A 20,866-nucleotide genomic window follows, 5' to 3' on the forward strand; every position below is an offset into this window, starting at 1 on the left:
TACCCCCCAAACCTACATTCGCTTTAGTCTCTCATGCAAATGTAGCTTTTAAACGCTTCAGTTTGAGCCTTTAAAGGTAAGTGTCAAACATCTTAGAATTAAAATTTGATTCCCATTAGGCAAAAATACAACAACTTTATCTTGAACTTAACAAAACTGTCATCTTAACATTCTTTCAACCAAACAGAAGCTAATATGCAACCATATAAGAGAGCTGGGCAGTGCAACGAGCCTTTTAAAAAGTAATTATTTCACTTCTAGGCCATTTCCCTGTTGCAGGTTGTTTTAACTACACCAAGGGGGGGGGGGGGGAAGAGGCAGCAATTCCTTCTTTTTTTTGTGGGAAGGGTGCTCAGGGAGGTTCATAGAACATAACACAGTAATTTATTCTTTGGGCTACTTCCATCTTGCCCTTTGCAGAAAGCCATGGAATGTAAGTGTAGGAAAAATAAGTGGGTACTGACATTACAACCCATCCAATATCTCCTCTTCATATTCCAGAGCTCCCTGAAATAGTGCCATTGCCAAATTACTTGCAGGCTGATCACCCACTCTTTCTGTTCAAAAATAATGTTAATTTTTTAAACTCTGACATTCCTGGGATTCACAAGATTCTTCTCTTTAATGTTCCCAAGTCCTGTGCCAACTTCACAACAATCCATACTGCAACAGGGCAAATAAGATAGCTCATATCAAATTTCTGTGGGGTACATAGTACAACAAAACCCAAACTGGAAGAATAGCTTTTATAATTGGCTATTTTCTTCATATGACAAATCCAAAATAATACAAAACAAATTAAAAAAAAATTAGTCATGAGTAAAACAATCACCACCCAAAACCATAATGAAAATGACTCCGTTATTTAGTCATTCGAATTGTTCAGAGTCACTTTTCTACTCTGGAGTCAAATTCAGCGGGTTCACTTTTTAGCTGTGCAAAAAAAGAGATGTGTGTTGTAGAAGTGGCATTGGTGAATGCAAAGGACTTAAAAACCAAAGGTTTTTCAGTTTGGAGGGTGGTGGTAGCTTTGGTGGCCCTCTTTTACATAGCCTTAATCTCCATTTCGTCTTGACCTCTCTGCCATATACTTTCCTATTCTCCTATAAAAATACCTTTGAAAGAAAGAAATTCATTTAGCTAGTACTTTCTACCTTTATACCAGCATACCTGAAACAAAATACAACTGTTAGAAACAGCTACTTAAGTTTAAGACCAGCTTGACAGTTCAAGTACAATCTGGCTGGATATGGTTATCCATTTACAGCAATGTTTCTTGTATAGGCGAACATTATAAAAACACCTGTGTTTAATTTTTTAATACTTTTATTGAAAATTCAGATGCTAACACACACAGCCGTTAGAATCTGAAATAAACAAGGGATAAGAGATTTACTTCAATTATATATATATTTTTTAATCTTTCTTTGGTTTATTGTATTTTTACCATGTGTATTTATATTTTTACTTTATAACAGTCCTTACCACAAGTGCCAGTCTGAATGGCCAAATTTATTCTCTTAACCATGTGTGGTGTTTTAGACTTCTAAATGCTAACGCATGCTGGCCACAAGGACATCATTTTGTCTGGCTCGCTTCTGGAGCCACTAGTTATTTTAAGCTACAGCTTAAATTGGTGGATAAAAGTCTGAAGTCTCAGTAACAAACTTCAGCCTTCAAAAGTCAAGTGCACATTACACTGTCAAATGTGGCAGATGTCCCTATATATTTTCTCCTTCAGCTCTTTTCCCTCGTTGGCTCCTAAAGCATAAACCTCAGAACAACCACTGCTAACAGTTTGAGGCAAAAATTCTGTGCGGCTTTTTTCCTCAAAACAAAAAAACAAAAAAAAAAAAAAAAAAAAAAAAGACTCGTGTTTAACTGACCATTATCTCAAAACTACTAGAGTTGCTTCAGGGTTCAAAGCTAGCTTCTGGTTTCAGGGCACCCCATCAGCAAGCTGACTTTTAGTTTTGCTGCCTGAACTCATTGCCCCCATGCTACTCTGTCGGCCACAGAGCTTCAAGAGAAACCAGGATTTGGATGAATAACTTAACCCACAGCCACCCTTGTAATCCTCATCTCTCCTTTGCCACAGTCTGGGCTGGCCTTGTATAATTTTGTCTCCAATCTTTCCTGTCCCTTCCCTACAGTCACACATGTGCCTGCCCTGAAATCCGAAGTTGCCCTGAGAAATGTTATAGAAATGCAGCCCCCCAGCAAGTCTCCAGTTCGTGCTGGATCTATTTATACAGTAATGAGCAAGCAAGCAGTCTTTCTGATAACAGTAACTGGAATTGTGTCTCCCAGGGGATTTCCTTGGAAGAGGGACAATTCACTGTAGCACTGGAGTGAATTCTTCCTGGCCTGATAATTCTGTTTTTCCAAGGGAAGTCTTTAGTGGTTTGCCTAGGAAGGGGAGCACACCACAGATCAGGTGCTTTCCTCATCTGCATGTGTAAGTCCTTCTTATACAGAGAGTATAGTGGCCTTGTTCTAGTCTTCATCATGAGGCAATAGAAGACAAACATCATTAGGCTATCCTTTCTCTGATCTTGGTCACACCAGTGAAAGCGAGAGAGGCATGAAAAGTCGTCGTTCCAGCTGGGTAGGCTGCCTCAGTCAACATCTCTGCACTCTCCAGCAACTCCTACATGAAGCTTTCAAGCCACAAAGTTTGCACATCAAAAAAAAAAGCCCTATAGTAACAATAAGAAAAGAACTATTTCCTCTCAGGATTACCTTCAAAGGACTGTACTTCTCTTCTAGATTGTGAGGAACAAGGCTATGGATACAAATGAAGCACTAAATCTTTATCCAACCCATAAAAATACTAAGAAACAATCTCAGAGGTCGTTATTAGAATAGCATTTATAATATTTTACAATGACAGCATAACTTCTAATCATCAGCTTCTTCAAAAGGGTACGATGAGCATGAATGAAAATCTGCACGTATGTACTACACTAAGGTCCATTCTTAAATGCATTTCACCAGTGTTGAGTATTTCTCCTAGCAAAATTATTTAATAGCAAAATACGACTCTGCACTGTTCAATTGAATGGGGATTTTACACCACAAACAGTACTGCAAACATAATATTCAAAAGTACACTACTATAGTCTCCAATTTACCATTACTGTCACCCGTCATGGTAGATCAGTCACTGCACTGTGATTTTCAGACAAACTGAATGTTATTCTCACAGTTTTAAACTTGGAAAATCACTGTAAAACAGAGGCATAAACTCTTAGTTACACAGTGCATTCCTACCATGATAGTTTCTACTGTATATGCACCTTGATCAATGCAAATTGTCATATTCTATTGTCACCTGAGCATGCTCTCTTCCTTCAGAGTATTGTCATCTCAAGACTAAGGATAAAAGCTTGAGGGATATATTACAAGAACAAGAATAAATCTTCCAGGGAGAAATTACAACTTACAAAATGAAACATTTGCTTAAAGTATGAGGTCCCAAAAGTTCTTTGTTCTCTCTTCACAAACTGACAAGTAACATTGTAGATCAGAACACTTGCTAGATGCTGTTTCTTCCATTAAAACCTTCACACATAACTTGAGTCACCAGAGTTTGTCTACTCAAGTTAGAAAGCTTTAGGTAAAATCTAACCTATTTCTTTTCTCCAGCTATTAATACCTTCTATATACCTAGTAAATCCTGCGCCTTAATACCCAGTGACCAGTAACACTTAAATACATTTCTTACACTAGGATGGAAAGAAAAGGAAAGGAGAAGGACAAAGAAGGCAACACCATTCTTAATGCCTTTTCCCACAACTATAAACTCATTTCTACAGGGAAAGATGTTCCTCCGTAAAGACAATCATCTTCCATGCATGAGGCTTTACACTGCACATTCACTACTCTTGCTTTTTTTTCCAAGTAATTATGTCTTTTTCTCTCCTCACGGTATAGCATGTTTCTGAAGTGAGGCCATTCTTCCTCTTTAATCCCAAACAGAAAAGGATAGGCCAAGGGTACACTGCAACATTGTTTTCCAGCACTTAGTAAAAAAAGCTGGAAATGAACTGTTTAATGGAAGAAGGTAAAAAGTCAGTGATTAGATGACTATGCAGAAGAGACTCTTCCTCTACCAGGTGGTATAAGCATTTGGAATATGTTTTTGAAGCTTGGGGGGTTTTTTTGAGTTTTGCACGTTAATAACATATGTTGACATGTCCTACCGAACATGGGTCCTGAAAGCAAATGTGCTTTTCTGTGGTTATCACTCTTGATGTGTTCTCCCTTTATGTTTTAAGTCAATTAACTTTAAACAGTATAATAATTACAGATAGAGATGGCATGCATTTGTAACTTATTTTATAATTAATTTGATAACTAGCTTCAGCTTAGGACAGCCACTAAAGAATACAGCATCCGCATTGCACTTACCTGTGCTGAATAAAAGAAATTGTAGTTGGCCCGATAAGGAATCGGTTCTGAATACTAAAATTACATCAAGTCCCATGTCTAAAAAGTCAGTGAATTTCGTATTATTTTCTTCATAGTGCCAGTAGATATGAAATATAAATGTTCCTAAAATTGCATCTAATACACAGGGAAATAAATTGAGGATTTTACAAAGTAATTACACAGTTATTCAGGATTTACAGCACTGAAAATGAAGTGAGAGTACAGCCCATTACATATGACATGTTGTAGAGTCAAAACAGTAAATTGTTGGAAACTAAAGTTCTTGATCATTTCAGAAAAGAAACACGTGACTGTACCTCTCACCCCACACTCCCTATATTGTTTTTTATTCCTTTACTTATACATCAGTGTCAGACTCCTCTTCTACAGTTCTCTTTGGAAAGTGAGACACTAAAAATGCATAAGGTAGAGATTTATACACTGAATTACACCTGCTATTAGCACATAAATATTATTAAAGCAGAACAGCTGCCTCTTGCTTACCTTTGATTTGCCTTTACTGTAACAGGCTCTTTTAGTAGCTTCATCACATTGCCATTCCACTGCCTGCAACCAACAGGAATCAGTTAGAAATGCAGGGAACACAGAAATATAAACCTCAGAGCTATCTAAGCCCAAGCTTGAGATATGTGCTTCAGGCCTACTGATGATTAGCTGTGGGTGATTCTATCCATAATCGCCTTACAAGCTTTTTCTCCTTAGAAATGTAGTTTTGCTGCTGATGGTTTTTCAGTGTCTTAATCCAAAGCGCAGCTGGCCATCCCCATGATTCACGGTACCTACCGCTACAGGAGAAATAACCACAATCCCATTTGATGCTGTTTAGCCACTTTGTCACGACCGTTATGAAGGTAAGCAGTTCGAACACAGAGAAAGGCTGACCCTCTCTCCCCAGCATCACCACAGACCCGAGGTCAGCTCTGCTGAGAGACCTTGCGCCGCAGGAAGAGGTGCCCCGTTCTTGATTTTGCAGTATTTATCTCAAGCATTGAATGGAGATTTTAGTTTCTCAGGGTATGACTGCAGCACTAACCAGAAGCACTAAAACATCCATTCAGAGAAAGGAGCAATGGGCAGACACATACAAGACAACAGTGAAATGGAGCACTGCAAAGCAGAAGCAATTTATCCTCATTTTTGAGCTGTCTCTCTGCTTCAACAGATTTATGCCAGGACTGTAACGCCTAGTCTGCATTACTACAGTTTCACTGCATGAGTTAACTCCAATTATTTCCATATTTAACATTCAACAGCTATGACTTACAAATGCTGTTGTTCAATGGAGCAGGTCGTATGCTTGGTGTTTATGTGCCAATCCATGTACATATTTGAATGCCTGTATATGCTGTGTAGTCAGCGTGCATTTTAAATCACTCTGTATTCTTTCACCTCGACAGTGCACATCCATGTGATCTTTAGATAAAAATGCCACAAAGCACTATACATTTTATCAGGAAGAATTGAGATTTCTAAACTAGCCACTGCCGCTTAATTACTGAAACCGCGGCTTTTTCATTTTTATTTACCAGGAAATAATGAAAGACCGTTCATTCAGATTTAATATAGGTAATTTTTTGTACCTGTTTTTTTTTAGTGGAGACTATATTAATAGTAAGTAGATGCTATAATTAATAAAAATAATAGTGTGAAACCCTATTTAAACTAAAGGGGAAAATGCTTTCAGAGTATACTATGCAGTACTCTTTGATTTGTCTTTCAACAAGCCCAAGAATAAGCTTTGTCATTTCAGGGGAAAAAAAAGACTTATCAAAACTAATGCCATTACTTCTCTTTCTCCATCCCAAACCTTCTCATCTACAGTTTGCCTTTGCATATTAATGACTACAGCATATTGGGGAATATATTGAAAACTTCTGGAAGAATCCACTTGTGAATGACCCTAGCATTTATAACAAACTGTATCTAGCAGCAGGAAAGAAATCTCATACTGAGATAAAAAAACAGCAATGTGTTAGACAAAAAAAGCAGCAATGACTTAACTCTTTTGAATCTTTAATACAAAAAGCAATTTACATCCATAATGGAGGTTGCAGTACAAAAGACTCCTCTTGGATGACCTATTTAAGTTCCTCATCGATCCATTAGGACACCCCAAACCTATATGTTATATGGCACTAAATACAAGTATCTGATACTGCACATATTATCTCTAAACACCAAAAATGTCAAATGCCTGGAGAAATGCAGGCATTACCAGTAGGAGGACAGAGTAGAAAGATTTACTGGAATACAAGTGCTTATAAGGAAGGTTTGAAGGAAAGTTCTTGCCAAAACTGAACCGAGAAGAATATGTCAGGCATGAACAGCAGGAAGTAAGAAGACAGAAAGGCTGGATTAAGGATAAAATGTTTATCAAGAAATCAATTTTCAGTGACAAAATACCCAGCTTTCAATTGGTTCTAAGTCCATGGTAAAAGAGTAGTTTGAAGGAGAAAGATGTGAAATGCAAAAATGACACAATGTCACAAATCAAGCAAATTAAGAACATTTTTCAGGCAGTGAAAGTTTTGGAAAAGAAAATCAACAGACTTTGGAGATACGAAATTCAGAAGCCAAGTGACAGTCCTTCAAGCTTTCCACAAAATCAGAGAAAAGCATACAACGCATCTCTGCAAGCAGGTCACGGCTGGAGAGAATCTGGGAGCTCCAAGCACGTAATAATGCAAGTAAAATTTAGGACAAGTCAGGCAGAAGCTTTATTAACTCTGATCATAGTGAGAGAACATTGGGACAGCATCTCCCCCCTGCTCCCCTGTTCTCTGCCAAGTGATCCCAGAGACCCAGCCTATATACAGTTTCAGAATAAAGGAAGAGGTGAAAAAACCCAATCATTTCAATGTTAGCAAAGCCAGGTATCCGTCCCTGGAGGAATGGACTCCTTAAGCAGCTTGCTAACTGCCACACTTCTAAGAAGGAATCAAACAGTAAATAATGTGACAATATAGAGGTATGGCTCTTGGTGGAGCCCGTAGGAGTGGCAGACCCAATATTACCTCAGCTCAGAAGTGCTGATTTGGAAACAATCACAGGCTGTTAGCTTTTAGTCAGATGTTCTTTTAGTTAGGATAAATGTCTTGGCTAGACTTCTCAAATCTTAAACATTAATAATTTTACCACCACGTCACAAAACCACTAATACCATTATTAGCATAACTGAAAATAAACTTTCTTCTCTTTCTTTGACATCCACAAAATGCATAGATTTAAATAAAGGTATTAAATATTAAAACATTATGTAATATTTCTGGATACCATAATTAACAGCACATACAAGAACCCGAACAGAATAAACTACTGCAACTATATATAAACACATATGCTTGCGAGCTAACCAACTGGCAAACTCTCCGGGAAAACCGTGTTCATGACAACATATGCCAAAGGAGTAATACTGTCTGGACAAGAAATAAGTGCAGACACACTGGTGACAAAGCTAAGTGCCATCTTTGAAGTCAAGTGTACTTATAGCCCTCTAGCCCTGGGTTCCGCTGCTGGAGGAGACAATAACAGAGCAGGCTGCAAATGCAGTGTATTACACAGGCACCTGTGGAAAGCTGAGTAGTTCAAAGTGTTCTGCTTTGGTCCCTAAGGCTCCCACACGGTTCAGTAATGCATACCTACGTCCTATTGCTGATTAACCAAGAAGAGCAGGTATAGCCAAACCTTTCTATATAGAGCTATTTTTTTTTTCTTCTAATCTTCAGGAAATTTGGGGGAGTTTCCCACAAGATGGAAGTTCAGATGTTCAACACAGCCTACGGGTAATATACAGGGGGAAGACAGGTGGAAAACTCTTCAAGTTAAATGTCATTTCAATGTGGAAAAAAAGAGGAGAAAAATGAGTTCTGAATCTTCAGCACATAAAGACAAAACAAAATGTCCCAAAAGAATAACAACAAGTGTTTTTTGTCAGTAGAAGATTAAGACTTTAAAGTTTTAATTCTGAAAGACCGGACACACACATAAAGATTGTGTTATTTCTGAAAGGAAGTGCAAAACCAGGTTTACTTAAAGATGTTACTATTATCCACTGCTTCCATTAAATTGACATATCCTCCTGCTTGACGCTGTTTGCTAATATTTCCATGAAGTTCAGATGAGCGACACAAAAACGGTATGCATACCGTGTTGGATATTTGATTCACTATGAAGGCCTACACAGCTAAAGTTTATCCTGTTAGGATCTTTTCATTCCCACATTTCTTCATAAGAAGCTCCAATTTTCACAAGGCAAAATACCATCTTCAGCATTCTGTGTGCTGTTTTTAATTAATATTATAATTCTACTAAGGCTGGCAACAAAATTCCTTGAACCAAATTATAGACACTCAAGTTTGTTCCCCCTGAGGAAAGAGGAAACAGGGACTTTGAATGTTAGTGCGAGAGAAAATAAGGATGGGTAGGACATCAGTGACTGCTACGCACCTCCACAAAGAACGTAGCTACATAGGTTAAGGAGTAGGGTTTAAGGTAGCACATCAGTCTGTTCCTGATAGTAAGCTGACACTATATACAGCTTCATGGCTTTTATAAATCCTGCTAGCAATATGGTCTTTTAAGCACCTCTATAAATTTAATGCCTCGGCTAAGTTTGTTTCTAATTTCCCAATCCTCAGCATAACTACATTCTAGTAGACATAAGTAAATCTTAATTATGTCACCAGTCACCAGTAGAGCAGTGCAAAATGTTTGCAGTGAGATTTTTAGCCCTATGGCAGTCAGTGTGGCCACCTCTAAAGGCTAAATTTGACAGGTACAACTTGAACTTGACCTAGTGTAGTCTGACGAGGAAGTCACAGTGCACTTTTGAACACAAGCTGTTTTCTCCTGTTAAAAAAAAAATACATACACTGCAAAGCTCTGCACATATTTGACATAAAATCAGACTGAACAGAAACAAGGCTTCGGTGCACACTTAAAGTTTGAACTCAAGTTTCGAACTGATGTCAGGCATCTTTTAGTAAAAACTCCATTGTAAATAACTATATCAGTGTTTTAAACATTAAATCACTGATGTTTGTAAAGTGCTTCAAAAACTTCAGATTAAATCTCTCCTGGCATTTTCAAGGGGTAGTAGGAAGGAGAGAAATTCCAGCCAGAGAAGAAACAAATTCCAACTCAAGCTACATAATAAAACTATTATCTTCAAAATTAAGAAAAATATAGATCCAACACCCATCTATGTTAAGTTAAAAATTACAGTATCAAAATTAATCATATGTTTTGGAACAACAAATATATTTCAGTAACTTCTCTGTTTGGATGAATGATAAGAGCTTAAAAGTTGCTTAAAAGTTAAACTACTGTGTCTTCAGCAGGCAAAGTAAATAAATGCAAAGAAATTAGCTCCAATGGAAACCAAAAGAAAATCTTCAATCTAAAGTGATTTATCCAAATACCTTAGAAGAACACTAAAGCAGAATCATGGGAAGTGTGGAAGCAGCAAACAATGTTCACATGTTCCTCCCATTTAAGAAATAACTGTCAAGAGGTTCTCTTCATGCCCAACATGCAGTAACAAAGTAAGTCCCCCGGGAAGACATCTGGAGGTCCCTTCTAACCTAAATTATTCTGTGATTTTCCACAAAAATTACAAAATACAAAAGGGAAGAAAAACCCCAAACCCTAAGTAATTAACTTTAATATACGCCCTTTCTACAATTATAACTTTAATCAGTAAATGCAGACAGGAAATTTGAAATTGGAACACAATCAAGAAAGGACTGGTCAATTAGAATGTGTTAGGTGAGATAGGTATTAGTTGTACTTACAGGTCAACAAAACCCACGTGGTTTTCACCTGCAGTGGAAGCTGCACACGGAACTGAGTCCAATCAGATCTCCTGGGAGAACTACGCTCCTATGGCTACACAGATACTCATAGCATATACATGTAGCCAGGTACACATTTATATTTATTTTTATATATGAACTTCTCTGGAGTGCAGAAACAGAATGTACTATTACATTTCATAGAGAAAGAAGTTAATTAGTCAAGAACCAAGAAATGAACAGAACAGTATTCCAGACAGATGGTCCAGCACTTCTTAGGCAGATGGCTCTGCTAATTAGATACTGGCAAAAATAACATTAAAGAAGATGGTTTAATTACACAATGCCAAAAATTAACAACTACATGATATTTCCTTTTTTCTTTTTCATTATCTGCTTGCTTTCATCTCTTATATCATGTATTTAAACAATACTCTGGGGAGTTGGGGTATAATGGCAATAACCATAATAATATATGTCAACAAACATGAGTAATATCGCCTTATTGTTCACATCAGTCCAGCAAAGGAATAGCTTCAAAATGTTGTGACTTGTTTGGTGAGGGTGTCTTGCAGCCTGCCTAATTAGCTCTCAATGAACATGTATGCTGGAGTCCAAAAGCTGAGTGTAAAGAGGCCATAAAGAAAGTGTCAGGATCATAAATGCAAAGAAAGAACGTAGCCACAGAGAAGTATACCAGCAAGGCATTAGCAGCAAATTAGCAGCCACAGAGTTAGTGGTGGTTTTGATGGTTACCAGAAATTTTAAGGCGTGCTTTGGTATAATGACATCCTTGCTTCCAGCAAATATGTAAAGTCACTTAAGGAAGATTTATACCTCTCTGTACTTCAGAGGAACCATTTTCCTTGCTTTCCCCAGAATTGTGACCCCTCATCCTCACAGCCTTTATTGCTGGAGCTGCCTACCTTGCCAACAGGCTCCTGACAAACAGTCAACATCGTGATCATCCTCTGTGGGAAAAACTAGAGTAAAATATTAAAAAGGGACTTCCCTTTAACACAGCTTTCCCTTTCGGCTCACCAAAAAGGAAAAGCTGGTTTCTGGGGACTAAAGGCATCCTGGTTAGGCTTTCATATGAAGTGATAGGCCAGCAGCTCATACAGAAAGTTCAACACCGTATGGACGACTTTACTAATTGGCTACAATCACTGCAGTATCTTGCCACCAATTACCACATGTAACAGCCCATTCTCCTGGGAATAACATTACATATGTTTTCATTTGTTCAGAACCAGCATTTACTGTTCATCCACAGTTAGAAAATCACGGTTTCTTATAAAGTAAGCAATGTGATATATATGAAAATAAACATCAAATCATGCTCGAATTTTCCAGGGTTTGGAATTCAATAAGAACTGAGATCCCTTGATAGATATATAATTTCATACTTTAACCAAGTAATATATGAAGCTTCATATGGCTTCAAGGAGCTGATGTCAATTTAATTTTATTTCAAATGTACTGGCCTGGAGTATATAAAAAAAGTGAGGAGAGAAGTACATACCCTGCCAATTCTTGAAGTAGCCAAAGTTTTAATTAGCTTATTTTATTGACTATGCAAATAAATAGTTGTTGAAAATTGTCAGAATTAACATGATAAAATTAAAAGTTAAGCATATTAGAGAAGAATTTAGAGTTACTAAGACTTTCACAAACCCTCAGTGTTGGGCTACTCCACTGACTTTAATGACACGAGACTCTGCCCAAGACTGAACTTTCACAAATGCCACCTACCCATCCACCTGTGCATTCCCCTCTGTCTTCTGCAAAGATATCTAAATATCACAAAAAATCCATTTGGTTTATATTTAACAGAGACAGGTTTAGAGAAGAAATTGACGTTCCTAACCTGGAAGTTAGCAACTCAAAACTTGAGTATGTTCAGAGCTAGAGTTTTTAGTCCTGCCCCCAGAGAGTTATTCAAAAACCCAAAACTATCACACCGTGACTTTCAAAGTTTTGAACGTTCCAATCTGGCGTTTTGAGGCTTTTACAGTTTTTATGGACATTTAAAAACTGAATGCAGGATTGTGCTGAAGGGGTAAAACAACAAAATGTTCTTGCATTACCAAACTTGGCAGCCATTCAGCAGGTAGGAATGGGATTTCATAACGTATTTTTAATGCACATTCTGAAATTATACTGCATATAGTAAATATAATGTATTGAATAAATTACATGTGAATCCTTTAAGATTTAACATCTGTGTTAGCACACTGAGTTTTAAAGTGTTTCCTGCTTTTTGGCAAATAACATTGATTTTAGTAGGCTCCAAGACCTTTTGAAAGCAACATTTCATTTTATATTTTTTACAAATAGTGTTTTAAACTTTTACGTGCTGACGAGGACTGTCAGGATTCTCTTTATTTCAAGGAAGGGAAAGGTATTGCAATGTAATTTCATACTCCCCAACCCCCTAGGTTAAATAACAGAGTAAGTGGAAAAAAGATGCCCCTAGCACCAGAGTGCCACAAAATGTTTGTCTGGACCTTGAGCATAGGCAAGCGGAAGTTTATTTTCCTGTACACCTGCTCATTGCTGCTAAGAAATACGGAAATAGGAAGGAAGCGGCGGCACTGGGATGTGGACCATCTTGCCTCGTGCTCACTCACTGTTCAAGACAGCCACGCTGGCATAGTATGCAGAATTGAAGCAGCAGCGCAGCAATCAGCCCTCCTTACCTTCCACAGCCACAGACAGTCAAGGAAGGTATGACACTTCAGAAGACTTTGTGCAAATCAAAAACCTTCCTGAAATAATTTCTGAAAGGCATAGCCAACACACTGTATCTTGCCCCTGGGATGTCAGAGACAGCTGTATTACAGCTTCCAGATATGAGCTCACAAAATCAGATGAACCCGAGAGATACGGTGGAGGACGAAATTTATAACACCTTCTATGTCATACTGAATAACTGAGACTACAAAAAAAAAAAAAGCTTTGTATTTCTATATGTACATATATAATTTTGTACATCATGTCTCATTAGGAACAGAATAATAATTTTATCATTTCCATTTGTCTTTTTTACTTATTTATTCAAATAGTTTTGCCATTAGGCTTTGGTGATGGCAGGCTTGATTCTGTTAATAGTAATACCTGTCTATCACTCTAGAGAAAATACTACAGTGACTTCATAATAATAGAAATATTTTGAGAAGTTAGTCTAAAAATGGCATCTTACAAGAGAGCAGAGAGACAAAAATTGATGAAGGAACTTTAACATATATATTTTTCCATTAATTATGTGTCCAAATCAAGGTAAGAAGATTTTAGACAGATGAAAGCAGAGAGAAAGTAGAATGCTAACAACAGGAGAAATGTAAAAAGCACCAATTTATGCTGCTTGTCCAGTGAAAAGCCAGTGAAGAAATAAATGGTTCAACAGCAAAGGGACACATACATGAGATCTTCAACATCCTTCTAATTAAATTAATTGACCAGAAAGGTGATTATGGAAAATCAAGATTAAGTTTTCTTCTTTCCATTTAAGGATAACAGGTATATAAGACATTTAGAAAGTGGATGGGGCAAAATGGAACACAATAAGAAAAACACCACCAAATTTCCAAAGACTTGGCAATGGGATTGACGGCAGCATGACTGACAGTTCACTCAGGGAAAGAAGAAACAAAGTAATTTCTGTTTTTGTTATGTTTACTCTAAAATAATTGGATTTAATTCGAGAAACACTAAGATAGTCTGAGACACAAAATAGCAAGAATGTGGAGAAGAATAAGAAGAGGGACATAAATGAGTATCATCAACACATAGATAATATTGTGAGCTGCGGAGACAGGCAAAAAAAGAACAGCAGACTGAGGAAAAATTCTCATTAAACACAAAAAGCAAAAGATGCTTATTAAAACAGGAAAGCTTGAACCTATAGCTACTAGGAAAATCACTGGAGCATAGCTGCACTGTTTAATTATACAGAAATCAAGGGTGAGAAAGACAAACAGGAGCATCAGGACTAAGGAGAGTATCTGCTCAGAATATGAAAAAGTCTTCAAGAGAACATCCAATTGCAGTGGAAGGAGCAGTGGGAACAAGGAGGCCCATAATGCAACTTTAAATCACAATTTCATTGTGAAGATTTGAGATAATTGTGAGGCTATGAAAAAGCCTGAATGTTAGTTCATTTTTCTTTTTTTGACACAAGTGAATGGTCTGGAGCAATGTCAATGATGTATGGAGCTTTTCACCTCCAGGTTATGTGTTAAATATCATTCAAGTTATTAATTAGTGGAGGTCAGTGACATCTGGCAACCTAGTATTAGCTAGGTGAAATGAGGGGGGCATTTCTATCCAATTTCTAAATTGTCTAAAAGACAAACATTCATGAGTCATAATTGGCCATTTCTGCAGAGACAACAGAACAGCTGCTTAGAGGGAAAATGTAGCCCTGTTATATATAAAGGTGTTTACCTCATTCCACATTGACAAGGAATCTTGGAAAAGCAGAGTCATGGAAACAATCATCATCATCGTATCTTAACAATTCATCTCCAACTTTTCCCCTCATATATCCCTCCCTGCTAACCTCATATTTCAGCAGACAGCTGTAGGAAGCTCCACTCAACCTTTAGACTTGGAGCACTTAAGGGTTGAGAAAGTATCTCCTAAATTTCAGTGACACGCAGAAATTTTAGTAACTATCTCGCACAGGGAGCCCAAATCAAAGAAATTTATTTCTGAACCAGCTGTGTGATATTCTCCTCCTCCTCCTGTAACCTCTTTTCCATTTTTATTGGTTTAGAGATCCTTTGATTGCTACATTGGAAGAACAATATTGTACTTTGGTTTTTTTCTCCCAGAAGCTGAAAGCTCAGTGGAGGTAGCTATAAAAACATGATAAATAAAGCTCATTCAGCAGGATGCCCAGTGCAACTGTTAATAAGGCACTTCTCTGTAGCCATGGGGCTCTTAATTCTTTTTGCAGATATCATCAGCTTTCCCCCATCAAATTATACCTTATTAACAATTTGTCCCCTGATGTGTATGTTATAGCTCTTAGCTTTTTAACAGTAGTTTATACTGGATACTAGTTTAGCACTATAAATAGAAAGTAAAAAACCCCTTTTTTATTACTAGGAATTATTTCTTTAAAAAATCTCCTGTGCTTTTTCTGCCGAAGTGAGTCCTTTGATGTCAGTGTTTCAAATCCCAGAGCTTTTACTATAGCAAAACACTCCAAAATCAAAGGGAGTTTTGTCTAAGAAGAACAGAAGAAAGGCTAAGAATCGTAAACATTTGCAATATTCACTATAGACAACTTCTGCACAGTAGCTTGAAATAGGAACCCCCTTTAGCATATGCCTGGAGTACGGAAGAGCTTTAGAATTAGACCAAAGTCCATTCATTTATAGCTCTTACTTTCCTGTGAATAGTGAAATAGGTTTGAAACTCAGATCAGGCTATTCTGAGGGCACCTCTACAAAGCTGCAGAGTCAGAAAGCTCCAAAAACTCAAAAATAATTTCTAGAGTAATGTATATCAAAATAAAGATTTCTCAGTATTCTTGAGTGAAAAAATAAAGGATAAAGGATAATTTGTCTCTCTGTTAAAAAAAAAAAAAAAAAGAAAAAAAACACACAAAAAAAAAACCCCAAACCCAACTTCATAGGAAAACCACCGCTGGATTTGTATCTGCCTTGAAGTGCAGGGAGGAATATGTTTTAATTTAAAACAATTCAATGGCACAAATATTTGCTTAGCATTTCTCCACAATATTCAGTGTGATGCACAGTTAAGAAGCTCTAGGTATTAAGAGCAGCAGAATCAAAATTCACAGAGTTCAAGAAATAAGACTTGTTGTGCTTTTGAAAGATACTGTGAGATTTTAATAGCATCATTCTGAATAGTCTGTCAGTCTCCTTGCAGATTCTGTAACCTCTCCTTGCAGTGGAGGTTTTTTTCCAATGGAAAATGCCTACTGAAATTTTTCAGCGCCTACTGAAACTACCCAGTTCTTTTACCCAGATTCAAGGAACACACAAAAACTCACAGAGAGCCCAAGACTCATGGTAAAGCTTGCGTCTACAGACATGTTTGTTTCACTCTGAAAACAGAATGACTACAAATCAAAAAGAGTTGGGGGGGGGGGGGAAAGATGACTTAAAGAACAAAGATTTAAAGAAGAAGAGGGAACTCATATTTAAAATGAATCTGCAATGCACATGCAAGCAAGGCTATTGCCTCCTCAGGAAAGATATTTGAGGTCTAAACTCAGACAGAACCAAGGAAAACTTTCCTGTAATAACTTTTCTTGAAGTACACTTCAGCCCTCAATTTTCAACTCTTTCCCAGCACACAGACTCTTATACTGCCTGGGATTTTTGAGGAGAGAATAAGGCTTTACCTAAAGTTACCTGCAGGACTAGGGTCTGAGTCTATGTTAAAGGAAAGAGAGGAATACCCACACTTTAGCTTTACAATACACAAACTATCCTACAAAAAGGAGCAGGCACATCAGTGACTCTTGCTTGCTCTGTGTGGCAAATGAAATAGCGTGATCCTCATTTTTAAAAGCCGGGTAGAGACATCCTTTTGGCCTGCATGTTAGCTGTGACTGAGACTCTACATAACCAATTCCTCAAGCAGAAGAACTTCACATCAGTAACACAGGATAGGTCCTGTCTCACTGCCAGATCTTTTCAAGGACAATGCCCACATAACTTTTCAAATGGACTAAAACAATGGATTCTTCCCTAGCCACGTTCTTTGAAATAGCACTGGATAATTTCCGGCAAAGTTCATCCAGGCTATCAGTATTCTATGTTAATCATGGTGCTCTGAATTCAGATACTTTTAATATTATTTCTAATCTGTGAGTTACTGGAGAAAGCGGGACGGAAAGAAGAGTGTGTATATACTTAAAAACCATGCTAGGATGTAGGCACCGTGGCTGGCCGCCAGATGCCCAACCAGCTGCTTTCTCATAAATTCAATTTGTTACCATCCTACTCTATTTTTAAGTGGCGAGAAACAAAGACAAATCTAAACCACTTCCCCATTACCACCACCTTTTCACAGGACGACCTTCATCCCTTTGCTCCAGACTCCTCCACCTCCTCCCCAGCAGCAGTGCAGGGGTGAGGAACGGGGGCTGCGGTCAGCCAGAACGGCCCCCCTCTGCCGCTCCTGCCTCCTCACACTTGTCCCTGCTCTGAACAACACTCACAGCTAGAGACCCTTTTTTTTTAATCCAAAGTGATTTTGAAAGTTGCAGCTCTGTGAGAAAGCAGTTCCAGTTAGTCCCACAAAATCTATACTATAGCGAGATGTGGCAGAGAGATTTCAATGTGAGTTGCATGCAAGCACCAGCCACTCCACTGAGAAAGAGAAGCAACAAAAAACCCCAAAACTTGAATATCATGCCACTGTATTGGCATTATGGAATTATTACATGGGTGTATATATTACAGAGATACGTTATATGTATGTAAATATAAAAATCGTGGGGTTTTTATTATGCAATTATTATATGTGTGTTTGTCAATTTTTTGCTTTGATTCTGCACTTTTTTTGGTAATAGTTTGCACACCACCCTCTTCAAATCACCTAAAATCCAATGTGAATATCTTCATTCATGATGCTCTCCATTTACCAGAAATCAGTCCGGGGGGGGGGGGGGTTCTTTTCACAGCCACTTTAGCTCTTCGAAGTACTGATTCTAATGTATACCTTTTACCTTCTTTGGTTTTTAATGGCTCTTCCAAAAATATATGCATGTTCCTATTCTTACAAGATAGATTGGATTACACTGAAAATTACGAAGATCCATTAACACACATTGTATTTTTATGACTATTCAATAGGGCTAACCAGACCTTCAGTAAAATAATCTGCTTCTAACTCTTTCTGGTTCTTAACATCTTTCTGAAACCTCCACTATTTAGACTGAAATTTTCCTCTTCTGGAGAGGAAAATATGAGCAAAATAAGTTATTTGTAAGAATGAGAGTAGAGGAAAATAAAATTTTTCAATTGTTCTTTTGTAAAACTCTTTTCTGCCTCTTTCTTCTTCTGCATATGCAATCACAAAGTGATTGGGGTGAAAATAAGATAACACAGTATTCAGCTTTTTGAGAAGTTTTATTCTGTGCTTGACCAGAAAAAAACCCTGATTTTAGAAAGTTATTAGAGTAGCAAGACTTCAGAACAGAATTAATATTATGAATGTGAGCTGGATTTTGCTTTTTTTCTCCCCCTCATTTTTCTGGGATGATTAAATAACATCTCAATAACTTTACAGTGACAGTTAATGTCCTCAGGCAAGAAAACTCAATTGTTCAAAACGCCCTTGGCAAAAAATCATGCATTGCCTAAAAGATAAACTGCTACTGCTAGTAGTAATAACAACAATAACAGTAACATCAATAAGAGCAATATTAAAGCAAATGAGTAACCTATAAAAGGAAAAAGGTGTACCCCAAAATGAGATGGATATATGCTTCATTTTAGAGCACTGACTGCTCCCCTTACAGTTGGAACTAACTGCTAGAACAGGAGAACAGTCAATGCACAGCTGTATTAACAGAATATGACAGCACCTAAACTAAAAGTAATGTAAAATAAAAGCTATCATAGCAGTCAGCAAAAATAGGAAGACATAAGGCTTTAGTCTTCGCTAGTTTCCATCTTCTACTCTTACTCCACTGTCCCAAATCCACTGCCAACAAACTGTTGCACTGGATTAATGGCAGTTAAGAATTATTTTTGTACTCATCAGTTGAATTCCTTCCTTCAAAACATACCCGTGAACTCCTCTGTAGTGGAATTAACTCACTAAATCTGCTAAGTAAATTAGCACATTTTAACTACCCCATCCGGTAACCCACCAAATGCCTCCTAATGCTCGCATGAACAATTTCCAGGATACAGTAGTCATAGCATTAATAAATACAAACTCTTCTCAATAAATAGAGTAATGCATGTGCAATAAATGTTTTTAACCTCAATCTAAATTACATAAAAATCATGTTTGATGTTGTGCTAGCTGAAAGTTATTTTCTAACATACATTATTTTTCTAGTATAGATGTAGCTTGTCATGTCTTACTGTTGAAAGAATGCTAGCTTTCCAAATGTGATAAGCCAAGCAGGAATCTCAATCACTTGGCTGTTCTTGTTTTAATGAAGAGAGATTGGTATCTCAAGAATCCTGGGGGGATAATGCAGATGTGATGCAAGGCAGAGCAAAGATAACAATTCTGACTTGGCAACAGTCTGAACATACTTAAAATGCATGCTTTCAAATCCCTCCCACTGTCCCCACCACAATAACATCTCTTGTCAAAGTTTCATCTATTTTAGGAGGTAGGTTCTCTACAAATGCTAATCTGTTCAGATTCAATTCCAAACTGAAACATGCACTTGTATAAATTAAAACAACCGAACAAGCCAAAAATTTCAATGGGTTGGCTACTTTCTGTGCACAAGAGACAGATGTATTGTGCTGCACAGGGAGTAGAGGCAATTTCTTTCCTATCTTAGCACAAGTCAACACAATTTTAATTTCACTTCCCACGTTACATGTTTCATGTGTGCTCCTCAACCTAAACACTGCAAGTGGAAGCAGGACTGGATGAAAAGAGGGCACTAGCTAATATTACTGGCAGTCACAGAGAGTAAATATGCTGTATCTCTGAAAGGGCAGAGTAACTCACTATCACACGTGATTATGTGCCCCAGTGAGCAGATAGGGTAAGTGCCTTTTGGCCGTTTCTGAGAAAATTACATACTGTAGTTGGGAAGAATCCTCAACTGGAGTGAGATGGAAAAGTTCACTGTAAACACCTACACAGGGAGAGTGAAAACACTGAACTGTTGAAGAATTAGATAAAGAGATAAAGGCATTCGTTGAGATGGCCTCCAGGGACACTGCAGGCCAGTACTATGCCCAAGAGAGAAGTCCCGGTGATGTGGTAGCAGGTGAGTGAGAAGGAGAAGAAAATGATCCAGTGTTGGGTTCTCTCCTTATGCTAATGTATGGGAGCAGAGAAGCCAACAAAAATGAAGTGAGGTACAGTGGTGATTTGATCGTCAGGTGTTGCACAAAGAAAGCTGAGACAAGTTTAGTGGGATCCCTAGCTCATGCCATACATCACCTTCAAAGTTACTTCTGGAAACAAAACAAGGGTAGAAAGGGAAAAAGAAAAAGAAAAACCTCTCTCCAGTGGCCAGCCAGGAAGAGAAGCGGTTGGGGTATGTAGATGAGCATCCTCTCCAGTGCAACAGGTAGACCCCCTAACCACAAATTCTGAGGCATGCTGGGAGGTCAGAAGGCACAGCAGCAATGGCAGCCTTCGGCTACCCTCAGGAAGTCTGGGTACGCGTTACACTGAAGCCTGGCAGCAAGAGTAAAATTTTAGACACCTATCAAGGTCTTCATGAAGCAACTCAACATGAGACCCAAGAGGGAAGAAGCAACTCGACTTTGTCCTGAGTAGCATGCAGGAATAGCACTGTAATAGCAACCACAATGTACTTAGATTCAGCGTCACTGCAGGAACAACTGAATACCCAAATCCACTGCAGCATGTTCTGCTTCATGATAGGGAACTTCAGTGTGAAGAAGCTTGATAAAACGGAGCTA

At 37.9% G+C, this 20,866-nt stretch overlaps 1 protein-coding gene across 2 annotated transcripts in view; it reads right to left on the reverse strand.

Moving 5' to 3' along the window:
• The window catches only part of SEMA5A (semaphorin 5A), a 330,300-nt gene that overhangs the window by 142,919 nt on the left and 166,515 nt on the right, over positions 1-20,866 (reverse strand). For both annotated transcript variants that reach the window (XM_069808839.1, XM_069808840.1), the window contains exon 6: positions 4,939-5,001. In XM_069808839.1, coding sequence (XP_069664940.1) covers positions 4,939-5,001 — 63 coding nt within the window. The remainder of the gene's footprint in view (positions 1-4,938; positions 5,002-20,866) is intronic.

Source organism: Haliaeetus albicilla, chromosome 21 (genome assembly GCF_947461875.1).
Source record: "Haliaeetus albicilla chromosome 21, bHalAlb1.1, whole genome shotgun sequence".
NCBI classification, from domain to species: Eukaryota; Metazoa; Chordata; class Aves; order Accipitriformes; family Accipitridae; genus Haliaeetus; species Haliaeetus albicilla.